The sequence below is a fragment of the Aulonocara sp. 'chitande type north' Nkhata Bay genome, linkage group LG7 (genome assembly GCF_057382095.1).
Source record: "Aulonocara sp. 'chitande type north' Nkhata Bay isolate Kocher_YH1m ecotype deep benthic linkage group LG7, A_spYH_male_GT1.1, whole genome shotgun sequence".
Taxonomy (NCBI): Eukaryota; Metazoa; Chordata; class Actinopteri; order Cichliformes; family Cichlidae; genus Aulonocara; species Aulonocara sp. 'chitande type north' Nkhata Bay.
In genome coordinates, this window is record NC_141350.1 from 60105946 (window position 1) to 60132599 (window position 26654).

The window sequence follows — 26654 nt, forward strand, 5'->3', positions numbered from 1 at the left end:
CTTCGGAAGGAAATGCTCTCCATTTAGCTGCTACATCTTTACCAGCCGCTTGTATACTTTAACTTTCTGATATTTTGTGCGAACCACCTTGCATATCTTTGCGCCAGGATTTATAAGTGAACCATGAGGCTTCACCGGAAAGTTCTGCAGTAATTCCTGCAGTAATGAACTAAACCCGTCCACACAGAGCAACACAGATATTTCACAATGAATTCAGCAGCACAATTGAGTAAAGTTTGATAATACCACTGGTATATCAAACTTTTGTTTTAACCCTTGTATGGTGTTCGGGTCTGTGAGACCCGTGTTCAGTTTTTTTCAAAAGAAAAATTAAACAATTAATTATTTTTTCACGTGTAAATGTGTTGTGTCTTTCCACTCACTCCACTTGATTATAACTGATTTATTTATAACATTTTATATAAAAGAAAAACGAGAAGCACATTAATTCATAAATGTGATCTAACAAAGGTAAAGGGAAAAAATTAACCATGTTTGCTGTTCATATGTCTTGTAATTGGGATGAAGTAAACATCTGTTGAGTAATTTAACATAAAATTGTTTGATAGTGTTAATTTGGAAAGCCAAAACTCTAGCGGGTCCACCAGACCCATGAACACTGGCTGAGTAACAAAAATACGAACACCACACAAGGGTTAAATATTAGCTCAAGAAGTTTGATCCATTAGCAGTCTAAGCAGGAGCAACAAAAATAACTCACCTACAGTAGCAAATCAAATAAATTATCCGGCCTCTCATCACGTCTTAATGATCCATCTTAACACTCGACTCAGTGAATTTCAGTTTTGATCAACTGACGCACTTCTAACTGGGCGTTCATAACTCCACTTGAATAGCTAATTAGTACGATGGCTCAGAGCCCCACAGAGGACACATTAAGCTGAACCATGGAGTCTTTAGATGTCTGTTGGAATAACATTAAAGCTGTGTGCGTGCAATGACAAGCTTTCATAATTGATTCCTTTCCTTCTTTCCATCTTTTTTTTTCTTACACACAATCATGAACAAGCCTTTGTACAGAGACACACATAGGGCACAGCGCATGAAGAAAATGGCTAATATAGTAATTATATTTGTTGGCTGGCAGCAGGGATTAGACTAATGACGGTAAAATCCATGCTAAATATTCATTGTAATTGGAGTGCTCAAACAAGATAAGTGGTGCTCTTCTGGTTGCACATTATGTCACGAAAAACATATGTCAGGTTTGTTTAAAAAATTTAAAAAGAATAATGTCTGTGTTTATGTTTGCAGCAAACTTAATGGTGAATGATAGAAAATATAATTTCATCTATAGATCTGATCTTCAGCAGATCAGTTCTCACTTGCACACTTATTTTCCTGATTTCTTGCTTTTTTCCCGTGTCTCTAGATTACAAGGGACTACACTTTTCTGGATTACATACTGGGAGGATGCCAGCTCATGTTTACAGTAAGTACAATATTAGCTTGCATGTTTATATCTCTGCAGTAATGTTATAATGGGATATCGATCCAACTCTAACCCTGTCTTTTATAAACCAAAAGAAAAAGGGTTAAAAACAGAAAGGTGGTACTGATTGTTGTAAAGAGGAGAAATTGGGTATCGTGAAATGTTGAAATGGTTGAAATGGAAAATGAATGAGACAAATGAGGAAAGAAAGGGAGAAAGATAAACAACAAGAAGATATTTTACCAGAGGGAGGGGGAGAGACAGAGAGGCGTCATGGTCTATTTTAGTCTCTTGTTAGTAGAAACTCTTGTGTGTCCCCGATGATGTCACACCTTTTTGTGCAACTCAGTGAATGAGAGAGAAAGAGTCCTCTTTTATAGTAGCCAGGCGCAATCACTGCCACACATTGAGTTGTTTTATTAATATATTTCCTATAGCACTCATGCAATGAGAGAGTACACACATATACACACATGCACTTCACTGCATGTACACAACAACCCTTTCCCCCTCCTTCTCTATCTCTCCAACAATTTTCCAGCTTTGTGAGCTAGAACCAGGCTCCAGATGTAGCAGAATGAAGATAACATAGTTCCTTACATTTTGTGGTATTTCTTGTAAAGTGTGTTCTCAGATTGGACATCTGTGCTCCACATTGTACAGCTATATTTGTCAAGATTCATGTTTTCTCTACAGATGTACTGCAGGAGAGTTGATCGTTTCTGATTATATAAAATATAATGGATAGTTTAAATATCCTCCATGCACTTTGGTTTTATTCTCTAATGCTGGAAAAAAATACTTTGAGTACTCATACAGAGTAATGTAAAAAAAAAAAAAGTACACCCTTACAGTCTGAGCACCTCTGTAAAAGTATATGTTTTGTCATTTTGCTAGCCTGGAGCATTCATGTGTATGTTAACACAATGCCAGCCAAATTCACTTTAATCTCGTGTTGTGCGATGCTCAGAAAATCTGCAAAAAAATCTCAGTAAATGTTAAAGTTTATGATGGTACAATTAGAAAAGACACTGAATAAGAATGACTTGTTTAGGAAGGGTTGCCTGGAAGAAAGAAAACACAATAATCCCAAAAACCCCCACCCACATGTCAGCATGGGTTAAGTTTGCAAAGTTGTATCTGACAACAATGGACAGACAAGGCCAAAGTGGAGATGTTTAGCCACTAAGTAAACCGTGAACTCCTTTGAACAACAAAGTATTGCAGAGTCAAATGTGAGGCCGATATCTAAAATTTGACTCAGATTAGTTGATGCCACAGGACGATGATCCCAGCAACACTACAGCAGAATGTCTGATAAAGAAAAAAATCATGGTGTTTCATTGACCCAGGCTTCAGCATGAAGTGCTGTGGTCGGACCTTAAGATAGCTGTGCGTTAAAATCAACGCCTGCAAACCTTAATGAACTGAAGCAACACTGTAAATAAGAGGGGCCTACAATTCCTCCACAATGATCTGAGAGACTGATACAGAAAATCAGAAAACAGTTTCTCCAAGTTATTACTGAAAGTGGCTCTACAACCTACTGAATCATGGGGTGGATGAGTTTTTGAAAAAGTCGCTGTTACATGATTGCAAATGTTGGTATTCAAAAAAACGGCAGAGAGAAAATACATAACCACTAGTGCTGGAGAGATATAACCTGTACTCACAACAATAACTCATACAATGTGAAGTCAGGAAAAGAAGTATTTAATTAAATCGATGTAGCTCTACATATTAAACCAGCCAAGACAGGAAAGGCAATATTACATTTTTAATGCAAAGCATCTGGCATAACAGTTGATTTCCATTATGTTTATTCTATTTAAGAAGGAAAAGGTTTAAATATTAACACGTGCACTTAGGTCCATCATGTAAATTTGCTAGATTTAGCCATATAGGCTAATTTTCATTTGCAGTCACTGGAGGTTAGTGCTATTCATAACCAAATTAATGAAATCCTAACATCTTTCAGGGAAAACCCACATGTGAACACATGTTGTGAGAAAATTAGTGTTGTGGGAATGGGCAGTATGCTGAATTTATCAGTCGAAATTGAAATGCGTAGGAGTTTGTGCTCAGTCAACGAGTTTATATATATGCTGATTACCTTTTTGACATAAACTCTGTGTATTTAGGAGGACAAGAAGCAGTTTTGCCTCAAGGCTCTAATGTTTCCCACTGGACACATACATAGAAGTATCCTGTTTTATCTACTATACCTAGTATCTATTTAGCAAGAAGGCATGTGTGTGCATGGTGCAAGGGATCGTACGAAAGTTCATACAATTAGAGCACCCAAAGCTCACAGCACAAAATATCTGCATAGCCCCTCACAATAATGCACTTTCACAAGCTACATACACACACAGTAATAAACCATCGGAACAATGTGATGCGTGAATACCTGTAAATTACTACTTAAATGTTAAATAGATATGGAAATGTCATCATTATCCACCCAGGAATCTGTTTTCATTATTTGCAACATGTTGACACTGCAGAGTAGTTTCGGAGTTTCAGAGTAGCTTCCTTCTGTGATAGAAGGCAGTGTTGACTATTTTTCTGGTCTCAAGAAAGCTGTTGTTGTGCACTGAGCTGTTGAGGACTACATTTTGTCTGAAGCAGTTAGCTGCTAAAGCTGCTAATAACAATGATAACCTCCAGTGTCAACCTGCTATTTACACCTGAGCTTATTGGTGGAAATGAGGCTTTAAAAGAAAAACAAATAGTTAGACACTTGACTACATATTTACAATATGATGTACAATTTAAGTGAACATATGTTTCTCAGTTTCATTTAATTTGTCATTATTTTTGGTCTAAAATGTCCAACTTTTCAAACAGTGTCCATTACATGCTGCTACATGCTCAACAGTATGTGGTGCTGTGATGAGAGCAAAACACAGATTTTAAAGAATTTTGTTTTTAATTTTTCTCAGTAACTAAGATGTTTTTAGACTTGCTAGATTTTAGTTTGTCCAGCTAACTAGAGTATAATGGAACAAGTGGTTACATAAGTAGCTACTTACTGTAGAAAGAGAAGCTGATTTTACCCACTTTGTTTGTAATCACTGAACAAAAATTACAGCCGATGAAGCCATTAAAACAGAGGCATTATATAATCATGCTGTAGCCTCCAAAGGATGCAATGCAGATCCTATTTCATTGCTGAATTTTTGATAATTCTAGTATTTATTGAATGCTAAATGGGCCTCAGTAGCACATAATTCCTCTTGTATATACTCTACTCGGCAATTGACAACCTGTTAAAACTAGAAGTTGGATTTCTGAGTCGTCCAGCTGTGATAGGCCTTGAGGTTTAGGGCCATTAGGACGCTCTATGTCCAGCCTTCTCTCTTTTCAATGGCTACCGTGAAGGTGAAACACTCATCCCCAGGTAATCAGCCAGCAGTCAAGTGCCCCAACAAAAGGTTGGACAGCTCTCAGCCATGGCAATGTTTCAGCGTTACTGAAAATGCAAACATCCAACACAATGTGTTGAAATATAATAATTACTGGAATTTGCAAACAGGTTCTGACTCACAGAATTGCTTAAATACTTTTTAATCAGTTCCTCACTCAAGGCTCTGCTCTTCTGGAATGTGTTGAATTTCAGTGCAATGGGAACATTTTCCTGCAATAGTGGTTGGTAACTTAAATCCTCCCTGCTCCCTCCTAATCTTTTGGCGTTTGTCACAAACCTGCAGCTCTTTCACTGAGTTACACACACACATACGCAGAGATATTTTACCTTCTCCTGCTTACAGGCGCATTTACTTCACACACGTGAGCACAAACGTATATCCTCCACACTCCATACTTCACACTAAACACTAAAATTGATTTTAAATGCAGATTCCATGGGTAAGTCATGACACACACACACAAAGCACAAGTTCAAAACTCACTATCTGTGTTCATACAGACGTTTTCCTACTGCGCTCTGAACAACCGTGGCGTAGGTGTACATGCACACGTACACAAACATTACACCTCACCTTTTTATGCACGCTGACTGATTCAGACATGTATAATCTCGCGCAGATTCTCAATTACCAAAGAGTTCTCCTCACGTACACACTGGCATTTATATGCTCGGATTTTAGGACCTCGCTCTCTTTCTGTGTTCTCACGTACGCGGGGAAGCGGTCGTGTACAAAAAAGCCCATCCTCACAGTCACACACACATGCAGAAAGAGCTGTTCTCCGGTGTTCAATCAGACTTAGTATGGCTATAATCCTAATCTCCGCAAAGGGGAAGTCTCTCCTCTGGGCTGCAGGAGGTTGAGGAGAGAGCCGCATTTCGGTTACACACTCCAACACAAAGAGACAGCCTGCTACTGCTGATAGGCTGTTTATGAAACATTTTTACTAAATTAAGATATTATTAATATCATATGTTTGATATCATTCAGGGGCCATATAGAGAACAATTAACCTAATGGATTTTCAAGAATCAAAAGCAGACTCTTAGAGAGTATCTGTAGCTTGTGTATATTGTGTGTATATTATACCACAGTGAAAGAAACCACTTCCTGCAGTATAAGCTGAAACTCATATTAGTAACCGCTGTAATGGTCAAATCCATTAGTGTTCATGAGGAGAGTCATTGCTTAGCTTCCGTGTTAAGGAAAATTCCAGTTCATTTCAATGTGTTCTTTTCTACCTTAAAGACCATTTTATTAGGTATCTATTGCCAGTAGTAGGTTGAACTCCCCTTTGCTTTCAGAACTGCCTTTATTTATGATGATTTGTGGCATAGATTCAACAAGGTGATGGAAACATTCCTCAGGGAGTTTGGTCCATATGACACCATCGCATAGTTGCAGCAGATTTGTCCACTGCACATCCGTCATGCATCATGTCCCGTTCCACCTATTGGATTGAGATCTGGTGACTGTGGAGGCCATCTGGGTATAGTGGATTCACCATCGTTTTAAAAAAAGTGTGCCAAAAAAACATCACCCACACTATTACACCAGCAGCCCGAACCAATGATACAATGGATCAATGCTTTCATGTTGTTTACACCAAACAGCAGAAATCGTGACTGAGCTAGTGCAAATCGTAGCCTCAGTTTGCTGTTTTTAGTTGAGAGTGGTGGCACCCAGTGTGGTCCTCTACTGCTGTAGCTCATCTGCTTCAAGGGTTGGCACGTTGTGCATCGACATGGCTTGGCTTATTTGAGTTCCTGTTACCAGCAGTCTGGCCGTTCTTCTCAGAGCTAATCTGGCCAGAGAACTGTCGCTCGCTGGCTGTTTTCTCTTTTTCAGACCATTCTCTGTAAACCCTAGAGATGCTTGTGTGGGAAGATCTCAGTAGATCAGCAGTTTCTGAAATACTCAGACCAGCCTGTCTAGCACCAACAAGCACACCACGTTCAGTCGCCTTTTTCCCCCATTCTGATACTCGCTTTGAACATGATCAAGCAGGTGGTCTTAAACATTTGCACTCTTCATCTTAATCATAGCGATTCAGAGTGCAAATGCATTGCAGCCACTAGCAGCATTAGGGATCTAATGCCACGCCGGCCTGTTTTGCATCTGTAAGGAAGTGAAGAGCTTTCAAGGATGGTAGTAGGTTTTGCTTGTTGTTTCTTTACCTTTTATGGAGATCTGATTGTTTGTTCTGGTCAATCACTTGTCTTTTTTTTCTTAGAAGGGAAAAACACGATTGAGACATTAATGTTCATCGGAACTAATAATAATGGATTGGATTTATATAGCGCTTTTCAAGGCACCCAAAGCACTTTACAATGCCACTATTCATTCACTCTCACATTCATACACTGGTGGAGGCAAGCTACGGTTGTAGCCACAGCTGCCCTGGGGCAGACTGACAGAAGCGAGGCTGCCATATCGTGCCATCGGCCCCTCTGGCCAACACCAGTAGGGTAAAGTGTCTTGCCCAAGGACACAACGACCAGGACAGAGAGCCCAGGGATCGAACCAGTGACCTTCCGGTTACAGATACGCTTCCCAACCACTTAGTTAGTTTAGTCGCCCCACTAAACTAACTAAAGCAGCATTAGTGGAATTACTCTTAGTAAACGTAATTTAAAAAATACAGTTTACTCATTTTTCTTTTGGATTCAAACTTTTCACAAATCCTAATGCCAACAGCATCTTACGCAGCTTCTCTTTTCAAGATTTTGTCAGCTTTATGTTGTTAAATGCAAGTGTAGCAATCAAATCTACTGTGATGATTAAAATAAAGATGATCGATCGCCACTTTCCTTTCCCTGCTGATATTCAGATTGCCAGCAATAATAACGATGATTACTCGACTCAAGTAAGTAGGCTCCCAAATTTAAATCCTCTTATCACGGTTATCTTTTTGCAGTGGATCTATTTTTGATTATTTTTAACTGGTTCACATCTCTTAAGCTGAAATTGTCTCGTGAATTCATTTAAACTCATTTTATTTTGACAGGTGACTCATAACCCCTTTTGATCAAACATTTCAAAATTTAAAAAAAAAATGATAGAGAGACGTAGACGGTGGAAGGAGTCAACCTCCATTCAGTTACACATTCTGCCTTTCAGAATTTACAGAATTTACAACATAGTTATTCTCACAAATATATTTTCATCATTTTCTTATCGTGACTACCTCGGCTGAAAAAATGAACAGAATGTCATGTTAATAACAGCTGCTGTGCTGCTGCAGAATGACACCGAATCAAAGAGAAAGTCGGATGCTACAATCTGTTCTACTATACCTTTTTTGGGCTAGTCCAAAGTCGGTGAAAGTGATTTCCTGCAGTTGCATCACATTTCACATGTAAAAGGGCGATTATGTCTTTAGAGCTAGTCATTTTTTTTCCTCTCCTCTTTTTTTATCCATGCTTTTATTTTGTTTATCTAAAAAAGCATCAGCGTGGATAGCATGTAATTTTATTTCAAAGTTTTTAGTCTCTGCCGAGGTGGAATAATTAGTGTGTCGATAAAAACAAAATAGAACAGAACTGGTGAACAAATCATGACATATAAGAAACACAAACAGTGTGTGTGACTAGCAGCAATGTGGACACTAAAATGTCAGTAAAGTCGGCAGCTTGATAGGAAAGATAACTCGAAAATACTGTTTATAAAAGACTGACATAGCTTTTGGGTCTTTGTGCTGTGCTGCAGGGGTGTCGTCATTTCTCCCCCCCCACCACCACACACACACACACACATTTAGAGGTTGCCACGGTGCCTTGCATCCTTTTGTGTTACTCAAGCCATCTGCATGTGCTCCTTCACACATCCATGAATCTTCTTTGGTCTTTATCTTTTCCTCCTGCCTGGCAGCTTCGGCTTCATCATCCTTTGTCCAGTACATCCACTATCCCTCCTCGGCACGTGTCCAAAGCATTTCAGCCTTGCCTCTCCTGCTTTGACTCCAAATCGCTCAACCCGAGCTGTCCCTCTGATATACTCATTCCTAATCCTGTCCATCCTGGTCACTCTCAGAGAAAATCTTAACATTTTCAACTCTGCCACTTCTAGCTGCGCTTCTTGTTGCCATCTTGTCAGCACAAGATGACTCCTGGTAGAAAAAAGTCAGATTGTATAGAAATCACTTTCTTGTTGAATGCAATTTGATATTTATTTTCAAAATTATTCTAAAATAAAGGAAAAATAAAGCGAAATAGATAACACAAGTTGTGCTTCAGGCAGACCTACTTTGTGGCCAAGTCACTGCCGTATGAGCGTGCAGGATTCCTTAACTTCTCATTCAGTTACAACCTTTGCTCATAAACTGACTGTGATAATGGTGATGGCCAAAATGCTTAATTCACAGTCTTCACAAACCAATGTGTGACATCACAGTGGTTAAACCTTTCTTTTATATGCTGTCTATGTGTCAGCTACCAAGTTACGGGCAAGTGGTAATTGATTGTAATTGATTCACTCCACTAAAGACACAAAAAGTAGTTTTAAAAAACCCCACATTGTTGTACATATCATAGCAGTTTGCCTACAAGCACTGAGTCATTCATCATTAGATACTTGGCACTGCTGTGATTTTTATTGTTTTCTTTAAAAAGCATCCAGTGGCTCCTGTGTACCTCACAAAAGCAAAAATATACAACCACAACCAACAAGACAAATATGAACCAAGAGCAGGCTTTCCCACAGTGGGCTGCAGCTTCTGCTTGTCACTGTCTCTTTATCGCCTCAGAGTGAGACAGAGAACAACTCCAGAAGATGTTCACACAGGCTCTAACACATTCATCCATCCCTCCATCCATCTATGTGACTGTTTAACTGCAAATGAGCCTGAGAGGTTCTGGCACGAGAACTGGCTCATCAGTACTCGACAGGGTGCAGCTGAGAAAACTCCAGCGTGATTGTCAGCATGTCTGTTATTTGACAGTAATTTGGCAGTAGTCGAATCCATCTATGTAATGCGGTCACAGACGTTTTCTGCCACATTGCTGCGCTAAAATATCCAGTAATGAAATGCTCCTCCGTCACCCCATGATCATTTTAATTCTTGTACTTGCTTGTTAAAACTGTGTGTTTGTCATGGTGTGTTTAGTCTGCTTGTGTGTTCGCAATTACCAATAGCTTGAGGCGAGGAATAAGTTGGAAACAGAATGGTGTCATCTCCTACTGTCATCAAATACACAGCCATCAAACTAATAGCATCTGTCACGGGAGAGGCCACTGGAGGAAAGATGCTGTAACAGTTTAGGGATGATCTTATGCCATCAATTTGGCGTACATATTTTCAGCTTCATAGTAAGACAAAATAAATGACACCAGAGGGGGAAAATATGTACTACATGAGGGAAACAAAAAGCCTACTATACAATAAACCTTTTCTTTTTCTGCTTAGTGGTGTACCTGCAGTACTGTGCTTAAGTCTTAGGCTGCCTCTAATTTTGTTATTTCTTTGCTTCCAATGAGCTATTCTGTAATTTATTTAATAGATTTTCTGAAGGTCTTTCAAAGTACGTAACTCACATAACAGAAAATGTTTTGTTACTAGCACTTTTCTCCCATTTCTTTACTTACAAAAATGCCAAAAATAACAGTTTCATAGGCATAAAATAGTCGTTTTCCACCAACAAGGTGATTCCCTGAGCTATTAGCTGAAACCTTGGTGTATCTTGGAAAAAGAAAATATCTACAGCAGATCAACAGTGTATTTAAGTCATGTCCTTAAGAAATATGAATAAAAAAGTCCCACAAGACTTAAGATCCATCTGGCCCTTCAATTGGTACGTCTTCTTTTTGTTGAAGTCATTCTTAATGAAGGGGAAAGTGGACAAAAGGCTGATGTACGCCAAATTACACATGAACTGAACTGAAAATCAGTGGAATTATGAGTGCAGAAAAGTACCGTCATATTTTGATCTGCCATGCAATAGCATTGAGATGGCATCTGAATGGGAACAGCTTCATTCTTTAGCATGACAATGATCCCAAATACTCTGATAATTCAGTAAAAGCATACTTGGATAGAAAAACACACAATGGTCAGTCATGGATTGGCCTCCCAGGCAAAACAACATTGCTGAAGCCTTGAGGGTTCATAGTAACAGAGAACTGAACAAAAGGCAGCCAGGATCCAAAGAAGAGGTTTGAATGTCTTAAAGAAACCTGGAGAACTATTCCTGATAACTACTTAAAGAAATTCCAAAGGAAAGCTTGCTTGAAAGAGTTCAGGCTTTGTTGAAGTATGAAGGTGGTCATAAAAAATGTTGACTTTGAACCTCATTGGAATTGTACAAACTCTATTTTCCCTTATATAATGTACTTACATGAATTTATGTTTCAATAAAGTACTCCACCTGTTTTCCATCTTCCTAGCAAAACATTAAGAAATGTGGAGAGGCTTTGCACAGTGATGCAGTCATCCGTGCTATCACAAATCGTAAGCAGACCAAATAGAAAAACTAATATGTTAGCAGAAATCTGATCTTGGCTATGATACCAGCAGTGAGAGATTCTAAAACACTTGACCTGGGCAGCCCTGAGCCAGGCTTTTTGAAGCTGCGAGACCTTCAGGAACATACAGGGAGTGCAGAATTATTAGGCAAGTTGTATTTAACCCTAATTTTATTCTTGAACAACAACCATGTTCTCAATGAACCCAAAAAACTCATTAATATCAAAGCTGAATGTTTTTGGAAGTAGTTTTTAGTTTGTTTTTAGTTTTAGCTATTTTAGGGGGATATCTGTGTGTGCAGGTGACTATTACTGTGCATAATTATTAGGCAACTTAACAAAAAACAAATATATACCCATTTCAATTATTTATTTTTACCAGTGACACCAATATAACATCTCCACATTCACAAATATACATTTCTGACATTCAAAAACAAAAACAAATCAGCGACCAATATAGCCACCTTTCTTTGCAAGGACACTCAAAAGCCTGCCATCCATGGATTCTGTCAGTGTTTTGATCTGTTCACCATCAACATTGTGTGCAGCAGCAACCACAGCCTCCCAGACACTGTTCAGAGAGGTGTACTGTTTTCCCTCCTTGTAAATCTCACATTTGATGATGGACCACAGGTTCTCAATGGGGTTCAGATCAGGTGAACAAGGAGGCCATGTCATTAGTTTTTCTTCTTTTATACCCTTTCTTGCCAGCCACGCTGTGGAGTACTTGGACGTGTGTGATGGAGCATTGTCCTGCATGAAAATCATGTTTTTCTTGAAGGACGCAGACTTCTTCCTGTACCACTGCTTGAAGAAGGTGTCTTCCAGAAACTGGCAGTAGGACTGGGAGTTGAGCTTGACTCCATCCTCAACCCAAAAAGGCCCCACAAGCTCATCTTTGATGATACCAGCCCAAACCAGTACTCCACCTCCACCTTGCTGGCGTCTGAGTCGGACTGGAGCTCTCTGCCCTTTACCAATCCAGCCACGGGCCCATCCATCTGGCCCATCAAGACTCACTCTCATTTCATCAGTCCATAAAACCTTAGAAAAACCAGTCTTGAGATATTTCTTGGCCCAGTCTTGACGTTTCAGCTTGTGTGTCTTGTTCAGTGGTGGTCGTCTTTCAGCCTTTCTTACCTTGGCCATGTCTCTGAGTATTGCACACCTTGTGCTTTTGGGCACTCCAGTGATGTTGCAGCTCTGAAATATGGCCAAACTGGTGGCAAGTGGCATCTTGGCAGCTGCACGCTTGACTTTTCTCAGTTCATGGGCAGTTATTTTGCGCCTTGGTTTTTCCACACGCTTCTTGCGACCCTGTTGACTATTTTGAATGAAACGCTTGATTGTTCGATGATCACACTTCAGAAGCTTTGCAATTTTGAGACTGCTGCATCCCTCTGCAAGATATCTCACTATTTTTGACTTTTCTGAGCCTGTCAAGTCCTTCTTTTGACCCATTTTGCCAAAGGAAAGGACGTTGCCTAACAATTATGCACACCTGATATAGGGTGTTGATGTCATTAGACCACACCCATTCTCATTACAGAGATGCACATCACCTAATATGCTTAATTGGTAGTAGGCTTTCGAGCCTATACAGCTTGGAGTAAGACAACATGCATGAAGAGGATGATGTGGACAAAATACTCATTTGCCTAATAATTCTGCACTCCCTGTATTCTCAGCTATATCCATATGAAAAAGAAGCAGAACTTTATTTTTGCACGTGCTGTATGTCTCATAGATTATTCATGAAACTTGCCACTTTCACATCTAGTAAGACAGACAACCACACGCTTTCACATCCACACACACAGCCGATTTACACTCCCCAATTAACCTAACATGCATGTCTTTAGACTGTGGGAGGAAGCTAGAGCGGAATCCTATGCAAACCATTACTTCACACAAAAAGGCCCCGGCCAACTCCTTTTGCTGTGAGTCAACAGTGCTAATCACTATACCACCATGCTGCCCCTCATGCAACATAATTATAAGGATTAAGTGTGACTCAAGTAAACATTATATATTTGAGAAGAATGCAAAAGAGTCCACTTTGATGATGAGTAAATCGTAGTCTTGTGAGACTTGCATGAAAAAATAAACATGTACTGTTAAAGACAAAAGAATATATAATATTTTTTTCCTTTTTCCATATGTGTATTGTGTTGATGAAAGGAGTGAAAAACCAACACATTGTGTCAGTTTAGAGGCCTATAGGAGAATGTGGGAGAAGTGAAGATGAGGCTTCTTGGAAGTCCTGCTGGGAGACTTCAGAGCTCCTACTGAGTTTGACTGTCGAGACACACGAGAGACTGGGAAAGAGACACCAGCACGTTCTTTTTTATTTTTTCGTTAACCTGATCAACTGTCTTCTCTTTTCTACATTTTAGACACATCACATGTAAAGATGAATGCCAAGCTGCATCCATATATATACTCTCTGTTTGCAATGCTCAGACACCTATTTAGCATCAAGTCACAGAAAAATAAAATACTCAGCTTTCACTTACTAAAACTGAAGCACACACTTTTTGGACGTGCTGTTCTGGGGGCAGCCTCAAGTGGCCTTCAGAGGAACTGCAGCTTTTGGCACCGTTCACTCTTCATTTTCAGACCCAGAGGTTGTCACTTTGTTTTAATCTGTCTTTTGTAATGGCCTGGACCTGCACTATTTAGATTTGTACACAGTGCAGATAACTCGAATGGCTGTAATGAGTAACTCATAATGAACAGATCTCCAGGCTGAATTGCCTATTTAGAATTCTAATAATGATTTTGCAAGAAGTAGAAAAAATATCTTTTTTTTTCCTTCTTGGAGATGAAGGAGAAAGCCAGTATTATGTGGAGACTGCTCTCGTCTGACTGTTCTCCGGTGACAGTCAGTTTTATATTGCAGCTTCAATAATAAATAATAAATCTCAATAATAAATTTGACCTGCTAAAATTCCAGCTGGCACCAGCTTTTGGGGGCAGATTTTTGTATGGTGAGGCATCGATTGGTTGATCTGAAAGTATATGTGTCATCTGGAAGAAATTATTCTAAAATTAACCAGGGGCAACAGTTCAAGGCTAAATTCAGGCTTAATCAGGGCAATCTCTACGAGGATTTAGTAAGCTGTGAAAATTCAGGTGTAGCGGTCAGAATTGGAAGATAATAACGCTTCAGGTAAATTTTACTTTCCCTCTGGAAGCAAATCCAATGACTGACTCAACTCTGCTGAAATGAAACTCCTTCACTCGGTAATGTTGCTGATGCAAAAGTGTGTTTCTGAGCCAAAAGATGAATGGATGTTCTTGTGTCCTGTTGCTTGGTTTCCGTGTTAGCTATGGGTTTACAGATAATGGCCTCATAAAACGTATTTGTTCGCTTAACACCCTGAAGTGCGGTTTTTACACAGAGTGCCGAGGAACAATTTTAACAGCTAAAAGTAAAGGAAGGATGCTTTCAAAAACAGTTGAATTAGTGGATTTCATCTAATTGAGAAAAAGTAATGAAAAGAAACAACGTAAATGGATAGTAGACCAAATGCTTGTGGGTGTTTAGGCTTGTTTTTCTGCTGCAGAACGAAACCAATATGATCAGAGGCCTCACTGATTTGAGTGCGATGGATAAGAACGAAAAAATCTGTGCCTAAAACTTCTGCACAATTCTGTATGTTGTTGTCACATGCCCACAATACAAAACACAGCAGCACCCTAATTCTGTCACCCTGCATTTCTGTACCCGTCACTCCTGCTTCTCCTGTTGCTCTTTAAACTCTTTCCTCTCCTTGCCCTACCACTCCTTACCTCATTTTCCCAATTTTCTCCCTTGTACTCACTCACCCCCCACCTTTGCTCCCTTCTCCGTTATATCTTTTCTCGGTCCTTGTCCTTACTGAACTAGAACATTGTTGTCTTATAATACACCAAACAAAAGACAGAAGAAGAAGATCGTTTTAGACTATGTTTAAGCTGATAGGAGGGAGGCGGAGATTGTGGGTCGGGTTCTTGTCAGCACACAAACCACTATTCACTGCCTGAGGAAAAGCCTGTCACTCTTAATCTCATATTGGGTTTGGCTGCACTTCCCTGCGTTTGTGTTTTCCAGTGTGTGTGTGTTTGCTGCATGTGGAAAGTGTCTGTGTGTGCTCATATATGTGTCTCCTGTACGTCACCCTGTGGTAATCTGTGTTAAAAGAAAAAAAATCTCCATATGATTTCGGGGTCATCGCATGATTTTTATTTGTCTCTATTTACCCGAAAACATATACTGTGGAACTGCATTTACCTTCAGTTTTACTGACTAGAATTCACTGTACATATCCTCGAGGCTCCAAATGTACTTTCACGTCTCTATTACAAATTACATAAATATCAGTTAGCTGTATAAACCTGGGGTTACAGTCTCACACGCTAACACAAATTCCTGTCTAATAAGGAAACACGCACAATGTTTCTTTTAGTGTTTAAGTTTGAACACAAATCCAACAACACAAAGTAAAGTTAAAATCCAGCCCAGAGAGACTTCGAAACGAACACCACAGTGATTTTACTTTAGGAACATGTACAGGTGGAAATGAAGGCTACAATGCTACAAGCCTAGCTGCTGTTCACTGGTTTTGTCCAGTGGTTGCAGGGTTGGGATTCGCCATTCACACAGCTAAAACATCACTCTGGCTAGCTGTGTGCGTGCATGCTGTCTGCAGGTGCTTGCAAAGAGCTGATGTTATGTTAGCAGTATGATGCAGGTAATTCTGTCCTGGACACATGTTGCATTTCACTATTTCCTTCTTGTTCGTTAATGAAAGAAAAATAAAAGTAATGCCAAAGTAATCGCCATTCCTCAGAAGTTTCAGACCCTCCACCATTGTCCTCCTCCCTGCACATGATTTGGAAACGAATGCAATGTGATAACTACTGATCTGTCACCTCTTTGTATTTTAATAGGTCGGTATAGACTTCACGGCATCCAATGGGAACCCCCGAGAACCGTCCTCCCTCCACTACATCAACCCACTGGGCAGCAACGAGTACCTCGCTGCCATTTTAGCTGTTGGACAAATCATACAGGACTATGATACGTGAGTATTTAAATCAAATCCTGTGGGGTGGTGCAATGTTTTTAGTCAGTTTAGTGCAAACATTTACATTTTGCATACGTTTCTTGCAAAGAAAGGTCGCAGTAAGAGATGAGTGAGGCTAGTTGATGTAAAGGTTTATCGTTTCACTGCTGAGATCCATAAACTGTACAGATAAGATGGACTTAGTCTCTGTATCCTCATTTTTATATATTTTTACTGCCTTGCTGAAGCGTTGAGCCTTTATAGGAATCTCTCAATAAAAAGGCAGGCCTACCCAAAATTATACCCTGCTTTATCATATATTTTACTCTAAACAGCCCCAGAATTTATAAACTAATTATCATGTTGCACTGAAGAAAAACTTGAAACTGCTGATTAAGACCACAAACTCATTACGAAGTCAAAATTAAAGTAAGCAGTGATGTCATTTTATCATGGAGCATTCAAACTCTGCTCCCAGCGGTTCATCAAAAAAATAAGAGTTTAGAGTAGCTGCGCATTGACTTTTCAGACTATGCCATGTTTATATACAGACTATGCTAATCATATTAACTTGTGAACCACAAAGAGAGTGACTGGGGTCCTTAAAAGAACAACAATGATGCATTGGTTTCAGAGCATTTTGACGAAGACATTTACATATTCCAGTTTTGAAGTTTGAGCTTCGAGCAGTTGAGGCTTTGTGGAAAGAACTAAACAGGTTTATCAGTTCCCTAATACCCATCTTAATCCCATCATCTACACAAGCGCCACTGCACAGAGCTGTAGCATGGGCATCGCTTTTGGACTTTAAACACACAAACATCTATTTGTTCTTTTACATTTTGTGTTAAAAATAAGACAGTATAAACACCAATAGCATCTATCGACTGCTATTCCTCCTCTTTCAGTAAATAATTGTACATCAGTATGTCTGATTTTCTGTCCTGTCCTGTCTTTAATGTTTTTCTTTGTGAGAAGACATTTTTCCTCACTGCATCATTTTACCACCAGTTCTCTTCTTGCTTTTCTGTAAATGTCTTTGAATGTGTTTCTATGTGAACAAGGTAACAGGATTTTTCCTGCTATCTAAATCCAGCTTTTTGAATTTGTATGCAAAAAAAAAGGAAAAAAAAAAAAAGAAGGTTTAACTAATGTTCCAATCTGTTGTCATGGTTTCCTCCTCAGTGACAAAATGTTTCCAGCTCTGGGATTTGGAGCCCAACTCCCACCAGACTGGAAGGTATGTGTGTGTTGATGGTGTTGTTGTTGTTGTTGTTGTGCGCGTATGTGTGTGTGTTCCAAACACAAACGTAGGTGATACATGTATATGCATGTGGCAAAGAGAGAGGAGGGTGGGTTGTCATCAGCGGACTTACAGTTAAAGCCGAGATGTATTATTTTACACACAGACACACAGGGAGACACACAAATAAAACTATAAGCATTATAGATGCATATTCACATGATTACGCAACTGTCAACCCATCTGTGTTGCCATGGCACTGAGCTGATGAAAAGGACAAAGAAGAGAGAGCAGCACACAGAGGGATGGAGAGAGGGTGGGAGGGAGAAGGTGGGAGAAATGGACGCAATTTCTTAACAATATTGTACAGCGTAGTGAAGGATTATCATTCGATTCATTCATTTCTTTTCTCCTCAGGTGTCACATGAATTTGCCATCAACTTTAACCCAACAAACCCTTTCTGTTCAGGTGAGTTACCACACAGGAGGTTATGATGTCATCTAGACCTTTGCGGCAACCTTATAAGTATTTACAAATAGTTCTCATTTTCATTCATTTTTTTATTTACCCCATCTGAGTTCTGTCTAGTCTAGAAGTCTAGATACCCCATTTACATTTTTGGCCTTTCATACATGATATTAGTTATTTTTCAACATAAACCCATACCATAAAAACATACTTTGATATGTTTACACTTATAGGATGTTGTCATGTTTTTGGATGCAAAAAATAAAGCCACTAACTAGTTAATAGGTGTAAAACCTGTCATTTACAGATAGCTATATAATTAAGGTTATGGCAGAAAAAACACTGTATGATTAAAAGAAACCACTAATAAAAAAAAACATGCCAACTCCAGATCATGTGACCGCAGCAGGTGGTGCACTCCTCTCTAAGTGCCTTGCTGAGTAAATAACTCCTTAACACATCACCTACACTTGCTACTTTGGATGCTCGTCTAAATTAGAAGTATGAACGCTAATGCACATTATGACACCAAACAGTTCAGAGCAGTGAAAACAGTCCATTCCTTCACATTTAAATATTAAAGTAACAGTGTCTAACAACTCTGACTCTGGGAATCTTTACACAGATTGATTAAATGTTACAACACTCAGGCTTCTGAACAAAAAAAATAACATAAAAAAGAGTAGTTTTTACTATTAGCCGTGGCTACACTTACGCTTTAAACACTGGACTTCAACTTGAGTGTGTTTATTGAGTATAAAGCACCATACCCGAGCAAAGCCTTACAGAGCTGCTTGCATGGCTGCAGATCCTTGTTTCTGAGTAAGAGTAAGTGCATACCCTCACCTTCATCGCACAAAGATGACTTGAAAAGATTCATAAATTGTCAGCACCTCGCTGTAATAACCTCATAGTAAGCTCTCCTTTTACTACACTGAGCTTGCATCTGCTAACACGTTTGAAATGTGTAGGATGCAAACGTATTTATTGACAATTGCAAATCAATTGAGTGCCAACTGCTAAAAGCACATCTGTGAGACCCAGAAAAAAAATTGTGATTGTGTAACACACGTTTTAGCCTGACTGAGGCAAAGAGGTTATGTTAAATAACTCCATTTATACTCACCCCTGTGCTGAAAAAGGCCCGCGTCAGAACATGAAGTTCAGCTTGTGTTTATTTAAAAAAAAAAAACTGCCTCTGCAAATGCCCTTTTCTTTTTAGGGTTAGCTTATTTTCTGGGCCAATACAGCCTCCAGTGCACTCTGAAATGAAAAATTCTAGGCCAAAGGGAAAAAAAGACTTCAGCTGTTATGCAAAACTTTATTCTTGAAACTGCAATATGCAGCTGTCCTGATAACAGAATGGTTTTATGTTCTCAACTATCGGTGTGCAATGTTTTGAATAAGTGCACATTTGTGCGGCATGTTTTTCTCTGAATGTGTATATCTTTATGAAGATGCGAGTGAAGGGAACACAAGTTTTTATATGTATGTATAATTCATATATATGAATATATGAATTATACATACATACATACATATATATATATATATATGTGTGTGTGTATATATACACATACATATATATATATATATACATACATATATATATGTATATATATGTGTATACACATACATATATATATACACAGAGAGCTCTTCTCTTCTTTCTAGCGGCCTCTTCATGGTTCCCATTTTGTACCTGGGGATCCCGCAGGCAAATGGGAACCATGAAGAGGCCGCTAGAAAGGCTGCAACCACCAAGTACCTGCAGAGGGTCAGGCAAGTCCTGAGGAGTCAGCTGAATGGTAAGAACAAGATCCGGGCCATCAACACGTGATCAGGTACCCTGCTGGGGTAATAGGCTGGCCAAAGGAGGAGATAGAAGCCACTGACATAAAGACAAAAAAGCTCCTTACCATGCATGGAGGGTTTCACCCCAAGTCCAGCACCCTGAGGCTGTACGCTAAGCGGAAGGAAGGGGGCCGGGGACTGGTGAGTGTCAGCACCACAGTCCAGGATGAGACAACGAACATCCAAGAATACATTGGGAAGATGGCCCCAACTGACCGAGTGCTCAGTGAATACCTCAGGCAGCAGAAACCCAAGAAAGAGGAGGGAGACGAGGAACCATCATGGAAGGACAGGCCCCTGCACGGTATGTACCACCGGCAGATAGAGGAGGTGGCTGATATCCAGAAATCCTACCAGTGGCTGGACAAAGCTGGACTGAAAGACAGCACAGAGGCACTAATCATGGCAGCACAAGAACAAGCTCTGAGTACAAGATCCATAGAGGCTGGGGTCTATCACACCAGGCAAGACCCCAGGTGCAGGCTGTGTAAAGATGCCCCAGAGACAATCCAGCACATAACAGCAGGGTGCAAGATGCTAGCAGGCAAGGCATACATGGAACGCCATAACCAAGTGGCCGGCATAGTGTACAGGAACATCTGTGCCGAGTATAACCTGGAACTCCCGAGGTCAAAATGGGAGATGCCCCCAAGGGTGGTGGAGAATGACCGAGCTAAGATCCTGTGGGACTTCCAGATACAGACGGACAAAATGGTGGTGGCTAACCAACCGGACATAGTGGTGGTAGACAAACAGAAGAAGACGGCCGTAGTGATCGATGTAGCGGTTCCGAATGACAGCAATACCAGGAAGAAGGAACACGAGAAGCTGGAGAAATACCAAGGGCTCAGAGAAGAGCTCGAGAGGATGTGGAAGGTGAAGGTAACGGTGGTCCCCGTGGTAATCGGAGCACTAGGTGCGGTGACTCCCAAGCTAGGCGAGTGGCTCCAGCAGATCCCGGGAATAACATCGGAGATCTCTGTCCAGAAGAGCGCAGTCCTGGGAACAGCTAAGATACTGCGCAGGACCCTCAAGCTCCCAGGCCTCTGGTAGAGGACCCGAGCTTGAAGGATAAACCGCCCGCAGGGGCGTGCTGGGTGTATATATATATATATACAGTGGGGCAAAAAAGTATTTAGTCAGCCACCGATTATGCAAGTTCCCCCACTTAAAATGATGACAGAGGTCAGTAATTTGCACCAGAGGTACACTTCAACTGTGAGAGACAGAATGTGAAAAAAAAATCCATGAATCCACATGGTAGGATTTGTAAAGAATTTATTCGTAAATCAGGGTGGAAAATAAGTATTTGGTCACCTCAAACAAGGAAAATCTCTGGCACTCACAGACCTGTAACGTCTTCTGTAAGAAGCTTTTCTGTCCCCCACTCGTTACCTGTATGAATGGCACCTGTTTGAACTCATCATCTGTATAAAAGACACCTGTCCACAGCCTCAAACAGTCAGACTCCAAACTCCGCCATGGCCAAGACCAAAGAGCTTTCGAAGGACACCAGGAAAAGTATTGTAGACCTGCACCAGACTGGGAAGAGTGAATCTACAATAGGCAAGCAGCTTGGTGTGAAAAAATCAACTGTGGGAGCAATCATCAGAAAATGGAAGACATACAAGACCACTGATAATCTCCCTCGATCTGGGGCTCCACGCAAGATCTCATCCCGTGGGGTCAAAATGATCATGAGAACGGTGAGTAAAGATCCCAGGACCACACGGGGGGACCTGGTGAATGACCTGCAGAGAGCTGGGACCAAAGTAACAAAGGTCACCATCAGTAACACACTACAACGGCAGGGAATCAAATCCCGCAGTGCCAGACGTGTTCCGCTGCTGAAGCCAGTGCATGTCCAGGCCCGTCTGAAGTTTGCCAGAGAGCACATGGATGATACAGCAGAGGATTGGGAGAATGTCATGTGGTCAGATGAAACCAAAGTAGAACTTTGTGGTATAAACTCAACTCGTCGTGTTTGGAGGAAGAAGAATACTGAGTTGCATCCCAAGAACACCATACCTACTGTGAAGCATGGGGGTGGAAACATCATGCTATGGGGCTGTTTTTCTGCCAAGGGGACAGGACGACTGATCCGTGTTAAGGACAGAATGAATGGGGCCATGTATCGTGAGATTTTGAGCCAAAACCTCCTTCCATCAGTGAGAACTTTGAAGATGAAACGAGGCTGGGTCTTCCAACATGACAATGATCCAAAACACACCGCCCGGGCAACAAAGGAGTGGCTCCGTAAGAAGCATTTGAAAGTCTTGGAGTGGCCTAGCCAGTCTCCAGACCTCAACCCCATAGAAAATCTGTGGCGGGAGTTGAAAGTCCGTGGTGCTCGGCGACAGCCCCAAAACATCACTGCTCTCGAGAAGATCTGCATGGAGGAATGGGCCAAAATACCAGCTACTGTGTGTGCAAACCTGGTAAAGACCTATAGTAAACGTTTGACCTCTGTTATTGCCAACAAAGGTTATGTTACAAAGTATTGAGTTGTATTTTTGTTATTGACCAAATACTTATTTTCCACCCTGATTTACGAATAAATTCTTTACAAATCCTACCATGTGGATTCATGGATTTTTTTTTCACATTCTGTCTCTCACAGTTGAAGTGTACCTCTGGTGCAAATTACTGACCTCTGTCATCATTTTAGGTGGGGGAACTTGCACAATCGGTGGCTGACTAAATACTTTTTTGCCCCACTGTATATATATATATATATATATATATATATATATATATATATATATATATATATATATATATATATATATATATATATATATATATATATATGTATGAATAAGCTATATATATGAATAAGCACTAATGATGTAGGACTTGTGTCTAGACTTATGTCTAGTTTTCAATTTTGACCTTGAAATACTCTATATAAACTTTTTCCCATCTCTCCCAGGACTTTACAAACCTCTCTCCCTCTTGCTTTTCTCTCTGTTTCTTTCCTGCCCTCACTATTTCCAGCTCATCTTCACATTTAAAGTGTATTTGAGTCTAAATTGTTTCTCTCTGCCTTTCTGCATCTTTAGGTGTGGAGGGCATTGCCCAGGCCTACTCTGCGTGTCTCCCTCACATTCGTTTCTACGGTCCGACAAACTTTGCTCCAATCATCAACCATGTAGCACGTTTTGCTTCTCAGGCCCTTCAACAGGAGAAAGCAGCGGTGGGTGGCTACAACTTACCTATTTACCTGCTTTTTACACTCTTAGTTGTTCTTTAGTTAAACCTCTCAAGACACTGTACTCCACAGATAAAACTATTTATATATAAAAGCAGGCTGTAGTCCACAATCAGCTTGACTTTTCTATCTTGTTTGAGAGGTTGACTGTGTTGCCAGAGAGGAGTTTGTGTATTCCCAAACGCAGATGCTGATTCTAACTGTAACCACTGCAAATCCAAGCTTAAACACAACCAGACTTTCACTGCAATCTGTCAGAACGCTCTCTTCTTTTGGCGCACCTGTCCATCAAGGCTGTAGGTTACATATACATACTGAGTTTGGTAACTTTATATATATCACTGCTCACTTAGTTACATCTTATTATACCGGGCAGGATCCTCTTTTACCTTCAGAACGGCCTTAGTTCTCCTAGTCATAGATTTAACAATGTGCTGGAAACATTCCTCAGAGCTTTTGGTCCATATTGACATGATTGAATTTGCAGCTGCTGCACATTGATGATCTGAATCTCCTGTTCAGCATCCCAGAGGGGCTCTAATGGGTTGAGATCTGGTGGAGGGCATCTGATTACAGTGAACTCATTGTATTAAGACGAGGAATGGAGGTATGCTGCGGTGTTTATCATACAGTTGATACTGAGGTTCTGCGTAATGTGCCAAGGAAATATCCCCTTCGTCATGAGGAGCGAATGCTTATGCAGGATTCTGAGTCTGTTCAGTTCTGGTGAGCCTCAGTTTCCTGCTCTTAGCTGACAGGAGGGACACTTGTTTTGGTCTCCAGTGTTGTGCATTCAGAGATGCTCTTCTGCACTTCATTGTAACACGTGGTTATTTAAGTTCCCGCTGCCTTCCTATCAGCTCTTAATAGTCTGGCCATTCAAAGACCTCTGGCATAAACAAGCCATTTTTGCCCAGAGAACTGCTGCTCACTATTGTCTATTTTTCTGGCCTTTTTCTATACAGGGGAGGGGGGTAGAGGCATGCTTTCACCTATCCCAGCTGTCATTATATACAACAGTTATAAAACAGAAGTACCATTTATGTCAATTTTGTTGTATATAGCCTCTCCCCCCTGAACCACGGGTGACCGTGCCACTTACCGGTGTTGGCCAGAGGGACGATGGCGCGATATGGTAGCCTCGCTTCTGTTGTAGCCAGGGCAGCTGTGGCTACAACTGTAGCTCGCCTCCATCAGTGTGTGAAAGAATAGTGGAATTGTAAAGCGCTATATAAATGCAATCCGTTATTATTACCAATTCTACTTTAAGTAAAGACAGCACATTTTAAAGCTGGAGTGTATGAGTGTTACATTAAAAATCTAAAGTAAAAATGTTGAAAGATTTAGCTTTAGAATATCTCAATATCTTGCAGCTGTTTTTTTCTGTTGTTATCTATGTTACCTATAGTAGCTGAGATAGGCTCCAGCCCCCCTGCAACCCTGAATGGGATAAGTGGAAGACAGTGGTTGGATGGATGGTATCTCTCACAACCTAAGGAAACAAAGAAATCATTCTAAAAAAAAAAAACTACTCTTTTCTATATTTGAATTTTCAGCCACCACACACAGCAGATAAATTCCTAAACTGGATTCCTACATTGAATCATTCAAGCCCTTTATGAAGGACCGCATACAGTGCTGAATTAGCCCGCTAGTCCCAGGTATTGTCCCTATTTCACGGTATACCAGAGTTTTACATTAGGGATCTGGAGTGACATTTCTATGCAGGACCACAGGTAGTGATGTTTTACGTCATCCAACAAGGACCGATGTGCCTCGACCTTGAGAGGGGAGCATCTGTAGTGATGGACAGCGACTTCGCTACAGCTGTGGCTGCACAGAGTGACAACAACATAGGACAGCTCACGACAGAAAAAGAAATAGGAAGTGTTGACAATGATTTTCTGAGGCCAGGATTATACTTGCTTGCGGACGTGGACGCAGACGCTGCTGCTGCTCTATTATACTTTTTACTTTTTCTTGGGGGCTATTCAGTTAGTCAGTTCCCGTGTAGTGCCTGTCATGAAAAAATTGCTGCCACATGGGCAGGCACGCAGAGCCCTTACTTCCCTTGGATCTAAGCAGACCCTTGCATTCTCAAGAACGTGGAAATTCCAACACTGTCGTGTTTATAGCATTGTGTAACTACACCAGAAGGAGATCAAATCTGTTAAAATCAGCTCAGGTGTGACAATTAAAGGTTTTAATTTTCCTTCAAATGTGAACGAACCCTGAGTTAGTGCAGCTAGCACAGCTTAGAGCTGACATTGCCCAAAGCACAGAGGGAATGTCTACACCTGTGCTGCCCTTAACAGCTGCAGAAATACACATGTACTCTCTGTGATGCTACCCAGTTTAGTTTATAAAGGAAATTAAGGAACAAAGAGAGGAAAGGTCACATAAACAGTTAAATCAATACATGTCGTCGTCTGGGGAAATTAAACACTGACTGAAAATTTCAGGCTACTCGGAAACCTAATTCGATTTCTTTCTGATTGTTAAGCTTTTTTAATGAAGGCAAAGGTCAAGCAGGGTTCCCTCTAATGGAAGTGGTACCTAATTTAATTGATTTTGATTAAGGACATTAGAAGTCTTATTTTAGCTTGAGTTTGTACCTTTTTTTTGAGGGGGCTGGTTGCCTTTTTTGTCTTTAATTATAATGAAATGTAATATTGTATAAATTTCAATCTTGTCATTTCCATTTTAAAAACTTATAAATGCAATTTTTGTGACATTCCATTTAAATAATTTTCTTTCTCTTTAAAACTGAACGTTTCCCAAGCACTCTAAAGAGCTCCCTCCAGTCATTTGTCTCCAAACCTATGATAACGTTGCAAGGGATTATCAAAATATAAAATAAAACTTTGATTTAATGTGAAATTATTCAATGAATTATTTTGAATCTCATGTTAGCGTGATGTTTGTGGGTTTTTGTTCATGTTTTGCATTTGTATGCTTGAAATTAGAATGTCAGTTTCAGTTGTTGTTCATGCAAAGTACAAAATACATCAAGTCTGTATTATTCATGAGTGTCAAAAGGTCCCCTCTCTACCTGTGAATTAATTCATATTTTGAAAGATTATAATAGAGGATCCAGGTATTAGGTAATCCTTTGACTTGGGATGGAAATTATTTTTGCTTGTGTGATTCTCTGCTAATCCAGAGAGACCATATACCCAACAGATTGCATGTTATATGTATATGTGTTGTGATTTCTTTGATCAATTGTTTGAGTATTTTCTTTATTCCCATTCAAGTCCATTGCAGTCTGATTAGTAGTAGTTGTGGATTAAAACATAAAAGCTAAAGTGTAAGCAGAACCATAGGATGAAGCACGTTATGTTACTGTATATTCCTGGAAACAGACAATTATTTTACTCAATAAAAATTCTACTTCAACAAAAAAAAGCAAAAACTTCTTAAAACTTCATTTTACAATTTAGATTTGATCAGCGATTCTTTATATGCAGGTTTTTATGC

At 40.1% G+C, this 26654-nt stretch overlaps 1 protein-coding gene across 2 annotated transcripts in view; it reads left to right on the forward strand.

Moving 5' to 3' along the window:
• cpne2 (copine II) overlaps positions 1-26654 on the forward strand; it is a 55011-nt gene that overhangs the window by 20620 nt on the left and 7737 nt on the right. For both annotated transcript variants that reach the window (XM_086301716.1, XM_086301717.1), the window contains exons 10-14: positions 1394-1453; positions 16282-16415; positions 17583-17637; positions 18058-18109; positions 23026-23159. In XM_086301716.1, the coding sequence (XP_086157842.1) occupies positions 1394-1453; positions 16282-16415; positions 17583-17637; positions 18058-18109; positions 23026-23159 (435 nt within the window). The remainder of the gene's footprint in view (positions 1-1393; positions 1454-16281; positions 16416-17582; positions 17638-18057; positions 18110-23025; positions 23160-26654) is intronic.